Here is a 19,389-nt window from a genome sequence, read left to right as displayed (position 1 = left end):
AACATGGTGGCTTACAACCATTTGTGACTCCAGTCCCAGGGATCTTCTGGCCATCACCAGGCATACATGTGATGAACAGAGACACACACACACACACACACACACACACACACACACACACATCTTGCTTCATTCATCTTAGCCCATTCTTTTTCATATGACTCCATACACTTATAAACACACACATGCATATGTTTCCCCAGCAAAGTTGAGATTTAGTTGCAGATACATGCTCCCTCTCCCTAACTACTTCAATTTCCCCTAATATGAAATTCATTTAAGTACAATAAAATTATAAAATTTGTGAAATTTGACATTGATGCCATTTATGTCATATATTAACTGCAGTCCATCTTCAAATTCCATCAACTGTCACAACACTGTCCTCTACAGCACTGCACTCCCTGATCCAGGGTTTGATCTCAATCCCTCCATCCTGCCTTGGCTGTCTCTTTAGTATGGATATAAAAGTCCCAGCTGTCCCGCATGACATTAACATTCACAAAATGTGTGGCAGTTAGGGTTTAGCTGGTGTCGTCTCGTGATGAGAATCGGGTTGTAATGGGTTGTAAGTGGTGTCGTGTCCTTCCTCAGTGCTTCCTTCCTATCAGGGCATCAGTTTCTAGCAATTATTTATTTAAGATGATGCATCCCAGGTTTCTCCACTATAAAACTACCACTTACCCTCTTATACAATTAACGAGCAATCTGTGGGGGAAGCAAGTTGGGGAGGAAAGCGTTTATTTGGCCTACACTTCTGTGTGGATGTTCATCATCAAAGGAAATCAGGACAGGAACTCAAAACAGGGCAGGAACCTGGAGGCAGGCACTGATGAGAGGCCATGGAGAAGTGATGCTTACTGGCTTGCTCCTTGCTCAGCCTGCTTTCTTATAGAACCCAGGACCACCTCAGGAATATCCTACACACAATGAGCCAGGCCCTCCCACATCACTCACTAACTAGGGAAATGCCCTACAGCTCAGATTGTTCTGAGACATTTCTCAGTTGGGGTTTTGTCCTCTCAGATGACTCTAGCTTGTGTAGAGTTGATATAAAACAAGCAGCACCTCGTCAACTTTTTACACGATAGTTTGAGAACCACAGGTGATTCTTGTTCCAACTGATTACTGGTGGTGGATGTAAAGACAAGGTGTGTTTTCTGGAGACCCCATTGCCAATGAATAGTCTAAGTTTCCAGGTAGGTTGTAATTTTCTCTTTGCCTGCAATTTTAGTTGCCATCATTTGTAAATGCTTTAATAATCACTGTGATTGCAGATAATTTTACTCGACAATGAGTCTGTTTTCAGGCACTTTCTTTTAAAGTCTACACATTGTACTACTAGAACATGTCAAGCCCCCATCTGGCAGTAACCCACACCTTTATCTGCTAGGGCCTTGCATTTACCCCCTCCTGCCCTGACTCACTCACTTCCCTCCACACTGCTGATGGAGTTGGAAAGATGGGAATAGAAGAAGCTGAAGGTTTCTGGGAGACAGTGGAAAGGAAGGAATGGCTGCTGGTAGAGACTGCCTATGGGTTATCAGCTTCTGAATGGACCAGGCAAATGACTCAAGATCATCCATGCAATAGACCAAGAACAACCAAGAGGGACCAGAGGAATTCCTAAGATACAAAATACTTAGCAACATCTCTAGAGAAAACAACTCAAAACTTGCCCAAGATTTCTGGGTTATAATTCAGTTAGCTATTACCAACAGTTTCAAGACCCACCTGCTGTCCCTGAGAATTTATTCTTTTTATTTCTTTTTTTAAAGAATATTTTATTTTTTCTTTGACAATTTCATTTTTTCATGCAATGTTCCTTGAGTGATTATTTTCCCTTTTAAAAAAGGTTTATTCTTTAAAATTATGTGTGTGCATGTATGTGTCTGTGAGGGTATATTTGCAGATACTTGAAGGTATCCTTAGAGGCCAGAAGAGGGCATGGAACACCGTGGAGCTGGAGTTATAGATGACTGAGTGACCCAATATATATGCTAGAAACTGAACTTGGGTCTTTGGGAAGAGCAGTATGCACTCTTAAGTGAAGAGCCATCTCTCCAGCCCTTTAAGGAAATTTATTCTTAAAAGCACACACTGAACATGCACACATAAAAATGCACTCCCAAAAATCATAATGTAACAAATGTCATGGAGGAAAGAGAACCAGATGAATGCCTCACTCTCAAGACAAATTGCCTGGAACACCCGTTGCTTTAAACACAGCTCAAGATACCTCTGAATGCCACTACTTACAAAACAAGCCTAGCTGCTTAACCATTTCATATTGCCAAGAACCAGCTGAGGTTCCAACTTCTCTGCATCTGTGGAAATTGCCCTTCATACTATGAGCTGTCTGGACACAGGGCATTCTCTCTAGGTCACATTCTATTTGTATGTGAGATTGTTTTCCAGGCAGAGCATTTTGAAACATCTCTTTGTTATATATATACTCTCATGCTATATAGATAGAGAAGGTTCTTATGGATTCCTTCCAAGAATGACTAGAATACAACAGTCTGGACTTTCCCTGGCTCTACAGCTGGTTTTTCCCTCAAGGAGAAATGTAGGGAGACAAGAAAACTGAAATAAAAAAAAAATCAGCTAACACTGTGCCCAGGCTTAATGCATCCTAATGAAGCCATCTACTCACTGCCTGATGGTCCCACCTGCCTGTCGCCTGTCGCTCCCCCTCCCCTTACCTAAAGACAGTTTCTATAACATTAGAACTTGTTAATTACCATTTGCATGAATAAGGCCAGTTGTAACAGTTTCATACTTTACTAACAACAACAACAAAAAAAGCTAAATCTATCATTTCTTCCCTTAGACCCTCCCTCCACAATGACTACACTTTTTGGACACATAAGCAGAACTGAGAACAACAGCAACAAAAGATTGATCTCTATTAGTTAATTTTATGCTGAGCATCTGATCTACCTTGTTAAAAGCAGAGGGAGCACACTGGTTTCTCCACACGCATAAAAGCATGGCGAATGGAAGATGCGAGGACAAGTACACACCTGTCCGTTTCACTTTGCGTGCCCACCACTTTATAACAGAGTCATTGCTTTACATGGCTGTACATGGGTACATCAATCTTGTCATGTACCTGTTTGTGTGTGTATACACACATACATGTACACATACACATGCTTTTTCTGAGACAAGGTTTGTCAGTTGACATCCTCCTGACTCAGCTGCTCAAGTGTTGGGATTACTGCCGTGTGCCCTCACATCCAACAGCCAGGCCATAGTTTTAAAGTTGAGAGTAGTGCCACAATCCTGCTGTAGGCCTTTAATCAAAAAACAAAACCAAACAAACAAACAAAAAAACTCACATCCTCTGTATTGTATCCAAGCTGTGTTCTTTGCTGGATAGTGGTTCATTTAAAAGAAAAATAATGAAATTTTCACCCTCACCATCCATCTTTGTCCCTTCCCATCTCTCCAAATTGCCTTATAAATGACATCTGTAACCATACCGTACATTCAGTGAACAAAGTCCCTACTATGTGCCCTTGTCTACCACTGAGGACTTTAGATGCTAAAGCTAAGACAAGTGTGACTTGATGACCCACTTGGTGCTCCTTGTGAGGTTCCACTAACAGGTCAAGCTCCAGCCACATGTAATTGGTTTTCTTAGCAGCAATCCTAATTTCCAAAGACAATAGCAAAGATGCCAAGATGCCAGCAGCAGGCCATTCGGAGCCTCCCAACACTTCCAGTCTTAGATCTCAACCTTCCCTCCCTGTACGCCCCTAGCATTTATGACAGCCAGACAAGGTCTCTGGCTTCAGGGCCTGGGAACAGAGCCCATTGGGGCCACTGGTAGGAGGAGGGCGTGCCAATCTGTCTCAGAACTCCAGGAGAACCTTGAACTCACAGCGCCCCAATACTGGGCTCCCTACCAGCTAGCTCAGGGCCTGGAGGCAGTCCCCGAAGGGATGCGAGGCCCAGCCCTGCTGCACTCCCTGCATCAAGTGTCCCCTCCAGCCAGGTGCCGCATCCCTCCAGAGGGGCCCTCAGACCTCCTGCCCTCCCCCGTCCTGCCCGGTGACACGGGATGATGAGCATGGTGACAAGGGCCCCGCTCCGGAGATGAGGTACCCGGACGCTGCTCCCGCGATCCGGCCACAAAAGCAGGCGCGCGCGGGAGGAGAACTTGCCACCCCAGGTGCCTCGGCCTCCCCAGGGGGCCCCGCACTTACTGTCAGTCGCCATGGTCGTGTCAGGGGCTGTGGGGCGGCCGCCCGCGGCTGGGGTACCCACGCCGCGCCCGGCAGCGCGCGTTCTCGCCAGGCCCCGCGCGCTCGGGGGCCCGCGACGCGCACAGACGCTCCCGCCGCGCGCCCCCGCCGCGCAGCCCCGAGCCCCGCGGTCGCCCCCGCCGGCTTCCCTCCACCCCAGCCCAGCCCGGTGGGCCCTGAGCCCGGCCTGCCCAGCCCACCCCGCCGCAGCTTCCCTCCCAAAGACAAAGCAGCCAGCAGCCTGGCAAGCCCACCTCTCCCCAGATACCTTGCCAGCTCTATTCGCCCGCTGCACACTTGTTTTCTTGCCTCGCTTGTTTCAGTTGATTCAGGCCTGGTTTTTCTTTCCAGCAGGGTCGACCCTGAGCCCCAGCTAGAAGGAGCAGAGCAGGGGAACAGGTGGGAGAGAGCGGCAAGAATCACCCAGGTGCCTCCAGGGCTGGAGGACTGAGACCCAGCAGGTGCTCCTCTCCTGATCTCTTGTTTTGTCCCCAAGTGAAAACAGAGCTCTAAGATAGCCATTAGAAGAGGTAAGATAGCTATTAGAAGATGGCTTTATAACTGGAAACCTGTGTGAATTAACGAGTGAATAAATGGCCAAATAACTAATTAAGTGTGAACCGGATGGACAACTAACTGGTAGATAACTGTGGACAAGACAGGTTTGTCAGATGATGTTTAGTAAAGGACCAACCAGGTCAATGAGAAAGTCAGACGGTATTGCCTCAAGGGCCATTGTGGTTAAAAAGACTTTCAAATGAGTCCACCTGTGGGCGTTGTATGCTGTACATCTCGTTGAAGGCTGGAAACAATTACCGAAAGATTCTTGCTATATTTAGGGAACAGTAGCAAATGAGAAACCCCCACCATATCCTACATGAGAAAGCATCGAGTGGCTCAAACACACAGCCTAAAGTGCATGCACAGGAAGCCTTTTGTTTTTTGTAGGCATGATGCTTTTGGTCCATTTGTGACTGCTCATCCAACCCAAACATTAAGGATGCCAGTGGGCATCAACCCAGGCATGACTGTACACCAACAAGATTCGGGATTAAGATAGAGTGGGAAGCAACTGCCATTTGGCCAGGCAAGCAAAGAAAGGTCCAGGAGAACAAGAAAGAAATCCTCCGACCACAGGGTGCAGGTGAGGGAGTCTGCACTGTGAGGCTGAACCATATCACATTCCACACCGCTGGCCTGGGACGTTGCTTTTAACCTGTTTATAGCATATGTAATTCTCAAACACACTTAAGAAGCACCGACACCAGGCTCGTGTATTAGTTATAACAACCCTCTATGGTAGGCCACCAAACAAACAAATAAAACAACAAAACCTTGAAACAGGCTGAGTGGGGGCCAGGAAAAGAAGAGCACTGAAGCTCAAAACTGTGAGGTTAGGCTATTTTGAGGGGCAAGATGAAGAAATGGGTCTAGCTTGAAGGGGTAGGACATCGATGAAGTTCTTTACTCATTAATCCAAGTGCTTTTCTAAATTATAGGAAGGGTAACGATGACTCAAAGTCGTGATTATCATGTGAGGTGGTGCAGCCAAACATCAGCTAGAAGGGGTTAAGAAACTACTGGACTTCAAAGATGGGGAGGGCCCCACATGTGACAGTTCCTCAAAATGTTTGGCAGTTAATGAAAGAAGAGAGTGTTAAAAAGAACAGGGCTGAGATGAGGTTTATTGTTTGGGATAAATGATTTTTCTACAAGATAGGTAATCCATGCATTCAAATTAACTTCCACCTATTGCTGGGAAGCTTGATTTCACTCACTTCAGAGTCAGTTCCAGAATTCAGGTTCATCTGAGGTAATTCCTCCTTCCCTGAGAGCATGTAAGTATGGGGGGTGGGTGAGCACAGAGTAACAGGGGGGTGTATTGAAAGGCATCAGGTGCCATCTGTCCTTAGAAGGACATGGCTCCTGTCTACAGTAGTGTCTAGCGCACAGCCACAGGATGCATTCAGCCAGAGATAGCTGTGAATTTGGCCAAACACAAAATTGTAAACTGACTTAAAATGTGAGGGGTGTGTATGTGTGGTATTTTTAATCTTGATTTTGCAGCTCTCAAGCATGAACTTGGTATAAAATAACATCATGTCAGTGTTAAAATGTTGGATGCACCCAGTACACCATGGAGCTCTCTGTCATGGCATCCTTTACCAGTCCATGCACGTGACAACCACTGCTCCATGCCCTGTCACCCACCTCCAAAGTCCTCTCAAGTCTGACCTCTGCTCTTTGATTTTGTGATTGCCCTTAAGCAAACAAGACTCTTCTCACTGATTGCACAGCTACTTCTTCTTGTGAAAATGTTTTTATTACATTTTTGATTGGTGTGGGGACATGCCATAGCATGCATGTAGAGGTCAGAAGACAATTTGTGGGGGGGAGGGGGAGGCTGGTTCTTTCTTTTAACCATGTTAGTCCCAGGGATTGAACTCTGTCAGGCTTGGCTACAGGCACCATTACCTGCTAAGTCATTTATTTCTCTGGTCCGTAACAGGTGTTTCTTATTCCTTTGCCATGTGGTGAAGGGACCTCTGCATAGTGGGCCAACAAACATACTGTGTAATGTGACATGAGATGGGTCTCAGTTTTCACAGCCTACCTAGAAGTTTTACCACCTCCCCTTGTTCATAGAAACAGAAGCTCTCTATTTCCAGCATGCAACTATGTAACAACAACACAAAGAACATCGTCTCTAACGTAACAAGGAATCCAAAGGGAATGGTGGGAATGGTCGAATAGGAGATTTAGCTGTAATGAGTATGGTTTTTCCTCCCGTTGCTGGTCTTGTCCCGCCTCTGCGCCTGCCCCAAATAATACACAGAGACTCTGTATTTGATATAATGCTGTTGGCCAGTTACTTGTTTCTTATCTCTAGCTCTGTCTTAAGTATTAACCCATTTCTTTGTATTTCCACGTGGTTTCACCTACCGGGGAGTGGGGCAGGCATCTGGTTTCCCCAGTCTCTCCATGCTGACTCCTCCTTCCTATTTCCTCTCTCCTCCTTGTCTCCTAGTCCCTCCTATCTTCCTTTCCTATTGGCCAACAGTGCTTTATTCATTAACCAGTTTGAGAAACATATACAGAATGACATCTCCCATCATTTAGCAATGTCAGTGAGGACTCAGTCTCCCTGTCTTCCTGCTCTTCCAGCTTCAGTCATCAGTTTTGTCTTCATGGTCACAGTGAGGCTGCAGCAGCACAAAGCCTTGTCATCTTCACAAGACCTTCTAAAAGCAGGCAGGTTGAGAGGTTCCTTTCATTCATCTTCCTTTCTTCCTTTTTCCTTTTCTTTTTGTCTGACAAGGTCTTGATGTGCAGCCCTGGCTGCCCTGAAACTCACTATACAGACCAGGCTGGCCTCAAACTCATAGAGATCCTCCTGCCTCTGCTTTCCAAGCACTGGATTAAAGGCATGCACCATCATGACTGGCTCATCCATCCTCTGTCAGAGGTGAAATCATTTCGGCTGTGACAAAGCTATTTTCAGCTTTTGCTGAATAAAGTGGAGAGACGCAGCAAGGAGGAAACAGGTAGGGAAGCCATTGCCCTCTCATTCCCCCGATGGGACCACAGCTCACTGATCTTCATGATGAAGGCCATCCCTCAGTCCCTCTCCTAAGGGGCTGGAACGCAGCCCCTTTAACATCCTGAGTCCTTGCAAATCCGTGTCTTGTAGTTGACTTCAGCTCTTGAAATGAAAAAGCCAACACTTGCTGGGTAATGGTGATTGATGTATGCTTTTAATGCCAGCATCTGGGAGGCAGAGCAGACAGATTTCTGTGAACCTGGTCTACAGAGTGAGTTCCAGGACAGCCAGGACTGTTTCACAGAGAAACCCTGTCTTGAAAAACAAAACAAAAAGTCAATACTTGGGCTTTTTGTCTCTTTACAAAACTTAAGACTTGAGACTGGAGAGATGGCTCAGCAGTTAAGAGCAATTATTGCTCGTCCAGGGGTCCTGAGTTCAGTTCCCAGCACCCACATGGTGACTCACAACCATCTGTTCCAGGGCATCTGATATCTTCTGATGCACACATAAATATGCAGGGAAAAGTCATATATAGACAAAATAAATATCTAAAAAATATTTTTAAAAGAATTTAAAACTATAAATGCCAAAGTCTAGCTAGAGGTGGGAGAACCACCTGGTAAGTGAAATCAAGCAAGAATGAAAACCATAGTCAACGCTGAGCTCAGCTTCTAGTGTGCATACAAAGGGGGGGTGGTATTTTAAATGTATTTGGCCCTGATGAGCTCATAGGCAGTGGCACCATTAGTGGTCTTGTTGGGAGGAAGTGTGGTTTTGTTGGAGGAGGCTGCATGAATCATGCCTTTAGTACAGACCTTGAGGTTGGAGGGCACACCTTTACTCTGGGACTCGATGTTTGTTGGAAGTGCATCACTCTCAGGGTTGGCTTTGAGGTCTTTTTCTCCAGCTTCACTCAGTAGGACAGTCAGTTGACTTCCTGTTGCCTCTATGTCAAGAGGTAGGACGCTCAGCTCCAGCACCACATCTGCCATGCTCCCCATCATTGATCATAATGGACAGAACCTCTGAAACTGTAACTGAGTCTCTCTCGACTAAAGCTTTTCTTTGTAAGAGTTTCTGTGGCCATGGTGTCTCTTCGCGGCAATAGAAATCCTAACCAAGACAGGGTGATAGGAGTGGGAAGATGTAAATTAAAGACACGGAGTGGGTGTTGGATGAAGAGTGCTGGCATGGCAAGCATCAAAGAGAGAGGAGGAGAGGAGAGGAGAGGAGAGAGAGGGAGGGAGGGAGAGAGACAGGGAGAGAGAGAAAGAGAGAGACAGTGGGAGGGAGAGAAGGAGAGGGAGAGAGATAGAGGAAGGGAGAGAGGGAGAGAGAGAAAATATGGCCAGGGAGTCAAGAGGAATATAATTAGAGGATGGGGCAGGACACACCCTCCATGACCTACTTCCAACAATGAGGCCCCAACACCCCAATTCTCACAGCCTCCAAATATCATCATTTATGAATCCATGAAGTGATTAATGCACTTATTACGTCGAGCCATCATCCATAATCATCTCTCTAGAAATGTTCTTTCAGATACATCCAATGCATCCCGCCGCGCTCACGCACACCACACACACACACACACACACACACACACACACACACACACACACCAGGCCCCTCAGGCATCTTTTATCTAATCAGGTTGAAAAGACAGACCATGGGGTAGAACACACAGGGAAGACTGAGAACTCGAGAGAGTGAAAAGGATTTTAAGTTGTTTGGGTTGGTACAAGAAGATAGAAGGAAAAGGATAAGTGAGTAATAAATAGTGAGGGCTTTCCTAGAACTAGACTCAAGGAGCAGAGAAGGCAAGGCAGCTGTTTGGGAGTAAGTAACAGAAGCACATGTTAGAGTCCCTGGCATAGCCAGCCCAGAGCTTAGGGAGTCAGAGACAGAAGGGCCACGGTGGAAATGAGTAGGGGCAGAGAGAAAACTGAGCATGACAAGTAGGAGGACAGACTAGCCTGGGAGAACAAGGCTAAGATAAGGGAAGAGTAGGACCAAGCGTTTGTATTTAAAAAGCCCTTGCTGCCTGACATGGTGCACACTCCCTGACTACGTAGGCAAGAGGTTCTTCTCTTTACCTCTGAGGCTAGCCTGGTCAACACAGTGAGAGCCTTTCTATAAGTACTCTTGCTAGGGTGATTTGATTATGGAAGAGTTGAGGTTCAGCTGTCACCACATGCATTGCTTGAGTCCAATCCAATCAAATAGGACAGGTCTCTCCTATGGAGACTCTGGCCCTTGATTTATGTCCACTTCCTGTTGATTCTCTCGACACTCTGGATATGAATGAGAAAAAAGAGCGATGAAGGGTAGAGGGCTGTGGTCACTTCAGAGTGAATATTTTACAGCTATTGATGCTTGAAACAGCCATCACCGGTGCATTAGTCTGCGAAAATAAAGCTATTTTAATATGATTTGTGTGTGGTGCGTGTTAGCTACCAACATTTTATCAGGCGCAGGAAGAGAACAAGGTTTGATTATTTCTTTTGTAAGAATTTACTTTGGGGAGCTGGAGAGATGTCTCAGTGAGCTAAAAGCTTCAGCTGCCTCCTCTAAAGGACCAGGGTTCAATTCCCAGCATCTACATGGCAACTAAAACCGTCTGCAACTCCAGTCCCAGAGGATCTTGTACCCCCTTCTGGTCTCCATGGGCACAGCACACATGTGGTGCACAGACATACATGCAGGAAAAAAATCATATATGTAAAATAATTTTTTAAAGAATTTCCTTTAACTTTCATTAGATGTCTTCATGTCTTTGCAATGGTGTCCAAGTCACTAAACTCAAATATTTCATAACATGCAATTATGACAGATTGTGGCAACTAAAACATGTTTTTTAAAAAAAATATAGCCAATCAGTAATAAATATCATTATGTTCTGGTTTAACTCTTGCAAGTCATATTGGAAATAAATAGGGGGATAATAGGGTTAAATTCTCATCTAAACTCAAATATTTCATAACATGCAATTATGACAGATTGTGGCAACTAAAACATGTTTTTTAAAAAAAAAAATATAGCCAATCGGTAATAAATATCATTATGTTCTGGTTTAACTCTTGCAAGTCATATTGGAAATAAATAGGGGGATAATAGGGTTAAATTCTCATCTAAAAGAAAGGGTCTGGGTGCAATTTCCTAAAAATAGGAAACCTCAGAGTCATGGTTGTTTGTTTCCTGATCCAAGATGTCTCTTAGCTGGGAAACGTGCACAAGCAAAGCCCGTTTTAAGGGTTCTATGTGCATGAATGTAGACGAGGCAAGAAGGAGGAAGTATTTAGTAAAAGAATGTGGCAGAATTGGGTCAAAATGGTGGTTCCTGCTCTTCACAATTCTGTATGGGTGAATCCTGCATCCACTTTCCATTTCTTATGGAGTTAAGAGCAGCCTCTTTCTTGGAAGTACTTTCTAGAAATCATTCAAGAAATAGTCCAGGCCAGCTGGTGGGAGCATGCTTCTAATCCCAGCACTCAGGAGGCAGAGGTAGGAGGATCTCTGAGTTCGAGACCAGCCTGGTCTACAGAGCAAGTTCCAGGACAGGCTCCAAAGTTACAGAGAAACTCTGTCTCAAACAAACAAACAAACAAACAAAAAAGAAATAGTCCAAAAATATATGATCAACTCATTTTGTGTGTGTGTGTGTGTAATCCTGAACACTTAGCTAACATGTGCAAGGCCCTGGGTTTGATCCCAGCAATCCAAACAAACCTTCATAGTTATGGAGATAATTCTTAACTATCTCAATGAGGATGCTCACCTGGAGGTGGAGGGGGTGATCATTGGGCATCGGCATACTCAGAGGACAAGAACTGCATTCTAATGATTGTTTTCCAAAGGCAATCCCAGGCCAGCTTTCCCCAAGTGTGCACCTCTGACTCCCTGGACCAATCAACTGGGAAGTTTTATAAAAATGCAGATTCTTAGACTCCAAACATCTCAGAGTTAATGGCCTGAAAGCCAAGGGTGGAACCCTATTAATCTACTTATTAAACATGCTCCTTCTGCTTCTAAAAGATCCTGACGTTGGAGGCCCCCTAATCCAGGCAACAGTAGCTAGTTACAGCAACCAAAACTGCCAAAGACACGAATTTCATAGCCTGGAGTTTCTGCTTTGGTCTTATCTAAAATGGAGAGATGCTAAATTCTGAGGATTCAGCCACCAGTGAACAAATTCTGTGCTAACCACCAATCTTCTCACTAAATGGCTCTCATGCCTAAAGAATCCACTTAAACAACAGAGTTCAGAGCTGGGGATGGAGGTGGGGTAGTTGCTCAGCAGGTAAAACACTTGACATTAAGCACGAGGACCAGAACTGGGACCCAGAACCAATGGAAATTCTGAGTAGATGTGACAATGACAGCCAGCCTTTTAAATTCCAGCCTCAGAAGGCAGAGACAGGAGACTCCTCAGAACAAACTGGCTCAGGGGACCAGCCTGGGTTTGACTAAGTCCCTGCCTTGAAAAACTAAGATGGAAGAGTGTTCAAAGAAGATTCATGAACTCAACTTTGGATTTCCACACATACATCATACATGCACATACCTCTACCGACACACATGTGAACATGCATGCACACCATACACATACACATGAAAAAAATGTGGGAAGGTCCATTTTGTCTTTTTATTCTCCAGGAAGATGAGGAACTACTCACAATTTTATAACTAAGTCCTCATATGTGGGCTGAGAATGTGGCTGTCTAGAATGTACAAGGTCCTGGGGGATTTAATAAAAAAAAAAAAAGAGGAAGGAAGGAAGGGGAGGGAGAGAGTGAGTGGGAAGGAGGAAGGGAGAAAGAGAGAGAGAGCCTCATCTATTAGTTGTCTGGGATGCTCTAATAGATAATCATGAGCAGAGTATTCATAGATAACATGACTCCCACAAATCTGAATGTTCAGTATTGTGGGAGATGCATGGAAAAGGCTGTTTCCTTTCATGGATGATGACCCTCCCTCCCGACCCAGCCACCATGCAGAAGGCCCCCACTTCTGAATACCATCACCAAGGGAGTTAGATTTTACAAATTTGAGAGTGGACAGGTCCACTTATGGACATGGTTACTTTCTTTTCTTCTGGTGAGGTAACATCAGTTTTCTGTCAAAGTACTTGTCGATTTCAGCTAAAATAAGATATAGCTTTTCAAAGCTGCAACTTTCTTAAGGGGTAATACACAAATAAGAGGGGACAAGGTGTCTAAAAACACAGCATGCACGTTATCTTCGGGTCTTTTTTCTTTTTTTCTACTTGCTCAAGAGAAAGCTAAGTAACTATAAAGGGAAACACGAGTTTCAAAACACTAATTTGCAATATTAACATATTTCAAACTAGGGAAAAAAAGTGTGAATTCATTTCTTATTTCATTCTTTTTAGGTCTGGCGTCCAAATCTTTATCTCCACCTCCTGACCTCATGCCCCACCTCTCACTGGCCCAGTCTCTCCCTGGATTTCATTCCAATTTAAAAGAACAACCTGCACTTTCCCAGGGGCTGGATGTTACTTTCCATTCAGTCCTCAAACGATGACAAATTTGCCCTCGGATCATGACCTCCTAATTGCCAAATTCCAAGGATAAAATGCCATTGTCGTCCCTTACTGCTACAGCTGGCGGACTTCACTGGTCCCCTTTGAAGGGGCATCCCTTCAGCTCTGTAACACTTTTCTGAACTTCCTTCCAAACTCAATGATCACCAGGAACCCTCCCACCTCACCTCTGCCACACCCCTTGACTTTGGTGCTTTGGCCTACCCACTTCCATTGTCCCTCTCCTGCTCCCCAAATGAAACCAAGTTTCGGCAATTCTGAGACAACGTTCTCTGAGGTCTTGACTTGTGTGGTGGTCTGTTGAGAGCCGGGCCTGGCATATGGAAATGGAACTTAATTTCTTGCCTAAAACCAGGTACATGCTTAGCAAAGCCAGTTATGACCTGGGGCCAGTGCCTTGGGGGAACTATGGTTTTGGATCCTGGGAACTCTGTTTTTCTCCCTCCTGGAAGGGTTGTGGTTATCAGTCCTGAGGCTTGAGATAGCATGTGTTCCCCTTGTGTAACAGTGAATAGCTTCCTGCTGACTTTGTCCCATTTCATGGTAGCTTTCTGCTAACTCTCCTGTTCTCCCCCTGCAAACTGTGTAAGATGCTGTACTTCTTCATAAACTTGCCTGGAGTAAGACATAGCTTATGTAAGACCTCTTGGCCCCAGCTTCCCAATGCCCCCCCCCCATCTGCTGGTCCTCCCTCTCAGGCTGTCCCTGAAGAATGGCCTGCTGGTCCAGGTAAGTGGCTACAAGTGTGGGTGGTGCAGTCAGACTTGCAGATTCTAGTAACTGGTCTCCCCAGCATAATCCCAGGCAAGGCACCCATGTGCTGCCTTTCCTTCCTCTTCTGATAAAGTACTACCTACCATGACTTCTGGGACTAGGAATGTGACAGAGCAGATAAGAAAACATTTGTTTTATTTATGTGTAGGAGTATTTGCCTGAATGGTTAGTCCACCACGAGCATGCAGTACCCAAAGAGGCCAGAAGAGGACACTGCATCCCCAAGGCTGTGGTGTGGCTGCTAGGGATGGAGCCTGAGTCCTCCACAAGAGCAGAAAGTGCTCTTAACTGCTGAGCCTGCTTCTCCAGCCCCAGATCCCATAGGTTTAAAGGCCCCTCTTTGTATAAAATCCTCAAATAACAAAAATATTTTAAAGGGAAAGAAGGTTGAAAAATAATAACAGACCTTCCTGCACCTCTAGGATAAATAGCTGCAGAAGTTACTGAATGGCGTCCAGTGCCCGATAGCAAAGGAAAAAAGAGAACAGTGAACAGAGACTAGAACAGGCAGGAGGCCAGGAGAGCAGAGACCAATGAAGAGCTGATCTGAGAACTGCAGCAGGTAAGGCCTATCAGGAGAGAGAGCCAGAGGGAGGCTTGGGGTGCCAAAATAACAGCCCCGCAAATACAGACATGGATCCTTCCTAAAGGAAAGCGTCCAGTAAGGCCCCAGCACTCTGGTCAAGAGAATCTGAGCTCCCAGTAGAAATCACCAGTGAGACCAACTACCAGACATGAAGACTACAGAGCAACATGGCTGATTGCTGAATTTCAGATTTTGCAATGATCAGAAACAGGAGGTAAAAATAGCTACGCTTGAATCTTTTAACGAAATCTAGAAAAATTGACCAACGAATACATACCATCAAAAACATCTTAGCAGTTAACAATTAAAAAAAATTAAAAGGAATAAAAGCGAAAATTAACTAAAAAAAACTAAGTGGAAAGAAGCATCACCCTGCCTGGACCTGGCCCCTCCTGGTGCCACAAGTTCTGAGCTTAACAAGCCCTTCCTTAGATGCCCACATCTGCCTTGTTTCATTTCCTGTGGTCGCCCAGGCTGCACAGATTGGCTGGGATCCTCTGTTCACTTTATTAAAGGTTGATAGGAGGGGGAGGGGTGCGGAGTAAATCCACCAAAGAATAAGAGAAGATGATTTTCTGACAATACAGCCCCGAGGAGTCATTCTAGTTTCATTTCCCTCTCTGAAGCAATTAAACCCTAATTACACAGACCCAGAAACATTGCAGAGAGATGTGTTCCAGCTCCTTAGACTACAATACTGAGAATAAATCATATTGGCACACCAAAAAAAAATCTGTTGAAAGAACAATAGAGTTATTCACTGGGAGCATAGTAATTCAATGTTTTGTTATATACCAGAGACAGATTAAATCTTTTGGTTGTTTCCTTGGTTCATATCAAGTTGCAAACAGGATGGTTTTCTAGAAATACGGTCTTTAAAAAAAAAAGACAGGGCATTTCATTTTTGAATACAAAAGTTTCTTCCTCAGAGCCCTTTGGTGGATGGAAGCAGTTGGAGTTTACAAAGAGAATACATTCCATTGTCTGTCTGTGTATACTTACTAAGGGGGGCGATATACCAACTATGCTGCAACTAAGTTAAATCAACCATCCAAAACCTTTAACAAAGCGTGAGCAATTTCTGAAGCTTTAGCAAAACCCACATCACTTACAAATATATTTACCATAAAAAGTTCATGTTTAATACACCCTGTGGGCATCGTCTTCTCTCAAAGAAATCAACTCTTAAGTTCTCTGGTCACAATGTGTCCTCGTTGCTTTGTTCTGCTGTGACAAAGGCCATGACCAAAGGCAACTTGGGAGGAAAGTGTTTATTTGTTTCACCTTACAGCTAATCCTCTTTCTCTGGCTGTTAGCGCGCGGTAAGTCAAGATGAGAAATCCCTGAAGAGCCAGCAGCAACGGTGCCCCAAACCTGAGTATAAGCTCTCATCTCTCTGGCAACACATAAAGCTACCCAGTGATTCTAGGGCTGGTTAGGTGGCCGGAGTCACAAAGTCCTGGGCAGTTCAAGTCCTGGAAGGGTACATTCATGTGACAAATACTTTATGTGATCCAGTAAAAGTGCTGTACTTCAGAAACAAACTTTTTAAAAGCACCACTAGGGTGAGGTGGTACGTGCCTTTAATCCCAGCACTGGAGACACAGGGGAATCTCTGTGAGTTTCAGGTTAGCCTAGTCTACATAGCAAGTTCCAGGACAGCAAGAGTTACATAGAGAGACCTGTCTCAACGCACTCCTCCACCCCACCAAATAAATAAATAAATAAACAAACAAACAAATAAATAAATGCTTAGAGAGGATGGCAAACAAGCCATTTCAAGACAGAAACCCATGGGAAGGAATCAAGGAGAAATTTCAGAACTAAAAATCAGTGCCTCTAAATTAAAAACTTTTGGAGAAAATCAAAAGCAGATCAAGTACAAGAGGAGGAAAGATCATGAACTTGAAGACAGATCAATAGGCACCCTGGAGCACAGGAAAATTGTTATTGGAGAAAACAATATGACCCATGAGACAGATGGTCCCAACAGACATACCTGAAGCCCCAGAAAGAGAAGCAAAGGCCAGTGCAGTAGGCATCATGGGTTAGAAAACCCAACCACACCACACACATAACAACAAAAGACCAGACTGCAGGCAGCCAGAGAGGACCTGGAGGAACTCTTGGCAAAGCTGAGCATATGCAAAGCTGTAGGTTTGATCCTCAGCACCAAAATATAAAAGCATAACACAGCCGAACAAAAGGATTACCAGGGAACCAGAGCAATGGTTTCCCATCAGATGATAGGATGGAAAAATCCTACAGGTGTTGACAGAAAAGTGGGGGAGGGGGAGGATCTAGCTAGAATTTTTGTTTTGTTTTTCGAAACAGGATTTCTCTGTGGCTTTGGAGGCTGTCCTGGAACTAGCTCTTGTAGACCAAGCTGGCCTCGAACTCAGAGATCTGCCTACCTCTGTCTCCCGAGTGCTGGAATTAGTGGTGTGCGTCACCACCACCCAGCTCTAGCTAGAATTCTAAATCCTACAAAAAATACCATTCAGAAACGACAATATTTCTGCATGACATTTTTTCAGACAAAGAAAGTATGACAGAACTGGTCTGCAACAGTGCTGAGCTTCAGGAAATCGGGGTTTTCTTCAGATTGAAAGGGATCCATTGCAGATATACGCATGGCTTTCACAAAGAAATAAAGAGCAATGGACAAGGTTTATATAAGGGTAAACATAGAACTGTTGGTTGAAAACAAGGATAGTTGGGCTGGGTAGCAGTCTATACAGCCATCTATTCGGGAAGCTGAGAGAGGAGGAGACCTGTCTGGGCTATAGAGCAAATTTCAAGTCCATCATGTGACACTGAGCTAGTAGAACAAAGGACTGGGTATAGCTCAGTGGGGGGACCCTTGCCAGCCTAACACTGACTTACAGTATATGCAGCCCCAAATTACTACAGATGGTAATGTATTAAATGCCAGGTGTAATGCCAGAGCAAAGCCAGGCTGCCCAGAGCAGATGCTCTCTACCTCTGTGCAGTATGGCTGTCTGTGAAGGGAATGTCTGTGTCCCTCCTGCATGACATCATGATTGCATTGGAAAATCCTGAGGTCCTAAATGCCAGCCCATTCACCTTTTCCAGGACAGCTGCCACAGACGGGTCCTTCTATGTCATCTGTGGTGTACACAGGTCACACCGAGTATGCCAGGGACCTCTACCCCAGTTGGTAGCATCAGCTGGTGTAAAGGGGGCCTATGGTAGCATCAGCTGGTGTAAAGGGGGCCTATGGTTATTTCCCAAGTCCTTGAGGAAGCTGTGTCTTCAATGGGGTCCCTTACTTACTTAGCTGTATTCTTTTGGTGAGCTTCTAGCATTTAAGAGTGAAAGGATGCTTTTGTTTCTTCCAACTGAAAGGAGCCTGCTCAAACGTCTCTTAAAATAAAAATTCAGACCTGTAATACACATCACAGTAGAATGAATAATTCAGGCACTTAAAAATATCACATAAAAGAGATTATACAACCTCAAGTCTGGGGTTTGACATTTACATTAACACAGAGAATAAGAAAAATGTGCAATGAAGATTACTACATAGTCTTTCAAAAGACAAATGAAAATGTGAATAGTTAACACCCACGGAGTTCTTTCCAAGCCATTTAAAAAGTAGGCTTCTTCAAACTGTAATTTAATTCAAGCATCAAGGGTAACGGATGTATTAGTAACTATGGTTATTTTCCTAAGCTAAGCTAGGAAAAATAAAAAGTAATTTTCAGTACATAAAGTTCATTTTTAAGATATTTTCTCAAGAGATAGGCAGATTGAGCCAGATGGTGTACAACATGTGTTTAATCCCAGGACTTGGGAGGCAAAGGCAGATGGATCTCTGTGAGTTCAAGGTTAGCCTGGTCTACAGTGTTGAGTTCCAGGGCAGCAAGGGCTACACAGAGAAACCCCGTTTCCAAAAATCAAACAGAAAAAAGAAGGCAGATTGTTAAGTAGACAGACAGACAAAGGTATCAATCTTTTCACTATATCCAAGCTAGGCTGAAAAGAGGTATACATTATACCTAGTTAAAATCAACACCAGGGAATTAGGGTTCCCTTCAGCTGTCAAATGAACCACAAGCTTAGTCTGATCAATTCAGTGAGCTGCATAAACAAGCTTTCTGTTTTATGACAGGAAGTATTGCCTCAAATATTGTATTACTATTCACCATCACTTTAGTCTGTGAAATAATATCACGTACTCTGTAAACGCTTTGTGAAAAATAGATTATGACTCAGCCATACAGTGTTACAACTGTACAATGCCTATAAACATCTGGAGTGTATCCACCCACCCCCACCCACCCCCACCCCCCTCCACCCTCCCACCCCACCCCACCCCTGTTATCAAACAGCTGAAGTTAGTCCTAGTAGCCAAGAGGGTAACAAACCCAAGTTCTACCCAAGTCAACACTGATGTTTTGATCTTAAAATACTATATATACAAGATATATATTTTCAATTGTATCAGACTTGGAAATCTCTTCAGCCCAGACTTTGACCCTTAATAATTAACTATACATCAGGCTGAACTAGCTGCATGCCATGGAGGTGATCTACTTCTTTCTGACAGCACCCAAATATAGCTCAAGCAACTTCCACTTAAACTCCTAGAAGGAGAAATTAAAAGAACAGCCCATGCACGATGCTACAGGAGTTTCTTTTTTCT

At 44.4% G+C, this 19,389-nt stretch overlaps 1 protein-coding gene across 1 annotated transcript in view; it reads right to left on the bottom strand.

Annotated features, from left to right (window-relative positions):
• The window catches only part of Syt16 (synaptotagmin 16), a 217,172-nt gene extending 212,789 nt beyond the window's left edge, over window positions 1-4,383 (bottom strand). Inside the window, exon 1 of the mRNA XM_051196000.1 lies at window positions 4,215-4,383. Coding sequence (XP_051051957.1) covers window positions 4,215-4,227 — 13 coding nt within the window. The 5' untranslated portion in view covers window positions 4,228-4,383. The remainder of the gene's footprint in view (window positions 1-4,214) is intronic.
• Window positions 4,384-19,389: the final 15,006 nt, after the last annotated feature.

The sequence above is a fragment of the Phodopus roborovskii genome, unplaced genomic scaffold, assembly GCF_943737965.1.
Source record: "Phodopus roborovskii unplaced genomic scaffold, PHOROB, whole genome shotgun sequence".
Taxonomy (NCBI): Eukaryota; Metazoa; Chordata; class Mammalia; order Rodentia; family Cricetidae; genus Phodopus; species Phodopus roborovskii.
This window is presented reverse-complemented; position numbering and strand designations above follow the sequence as displayed.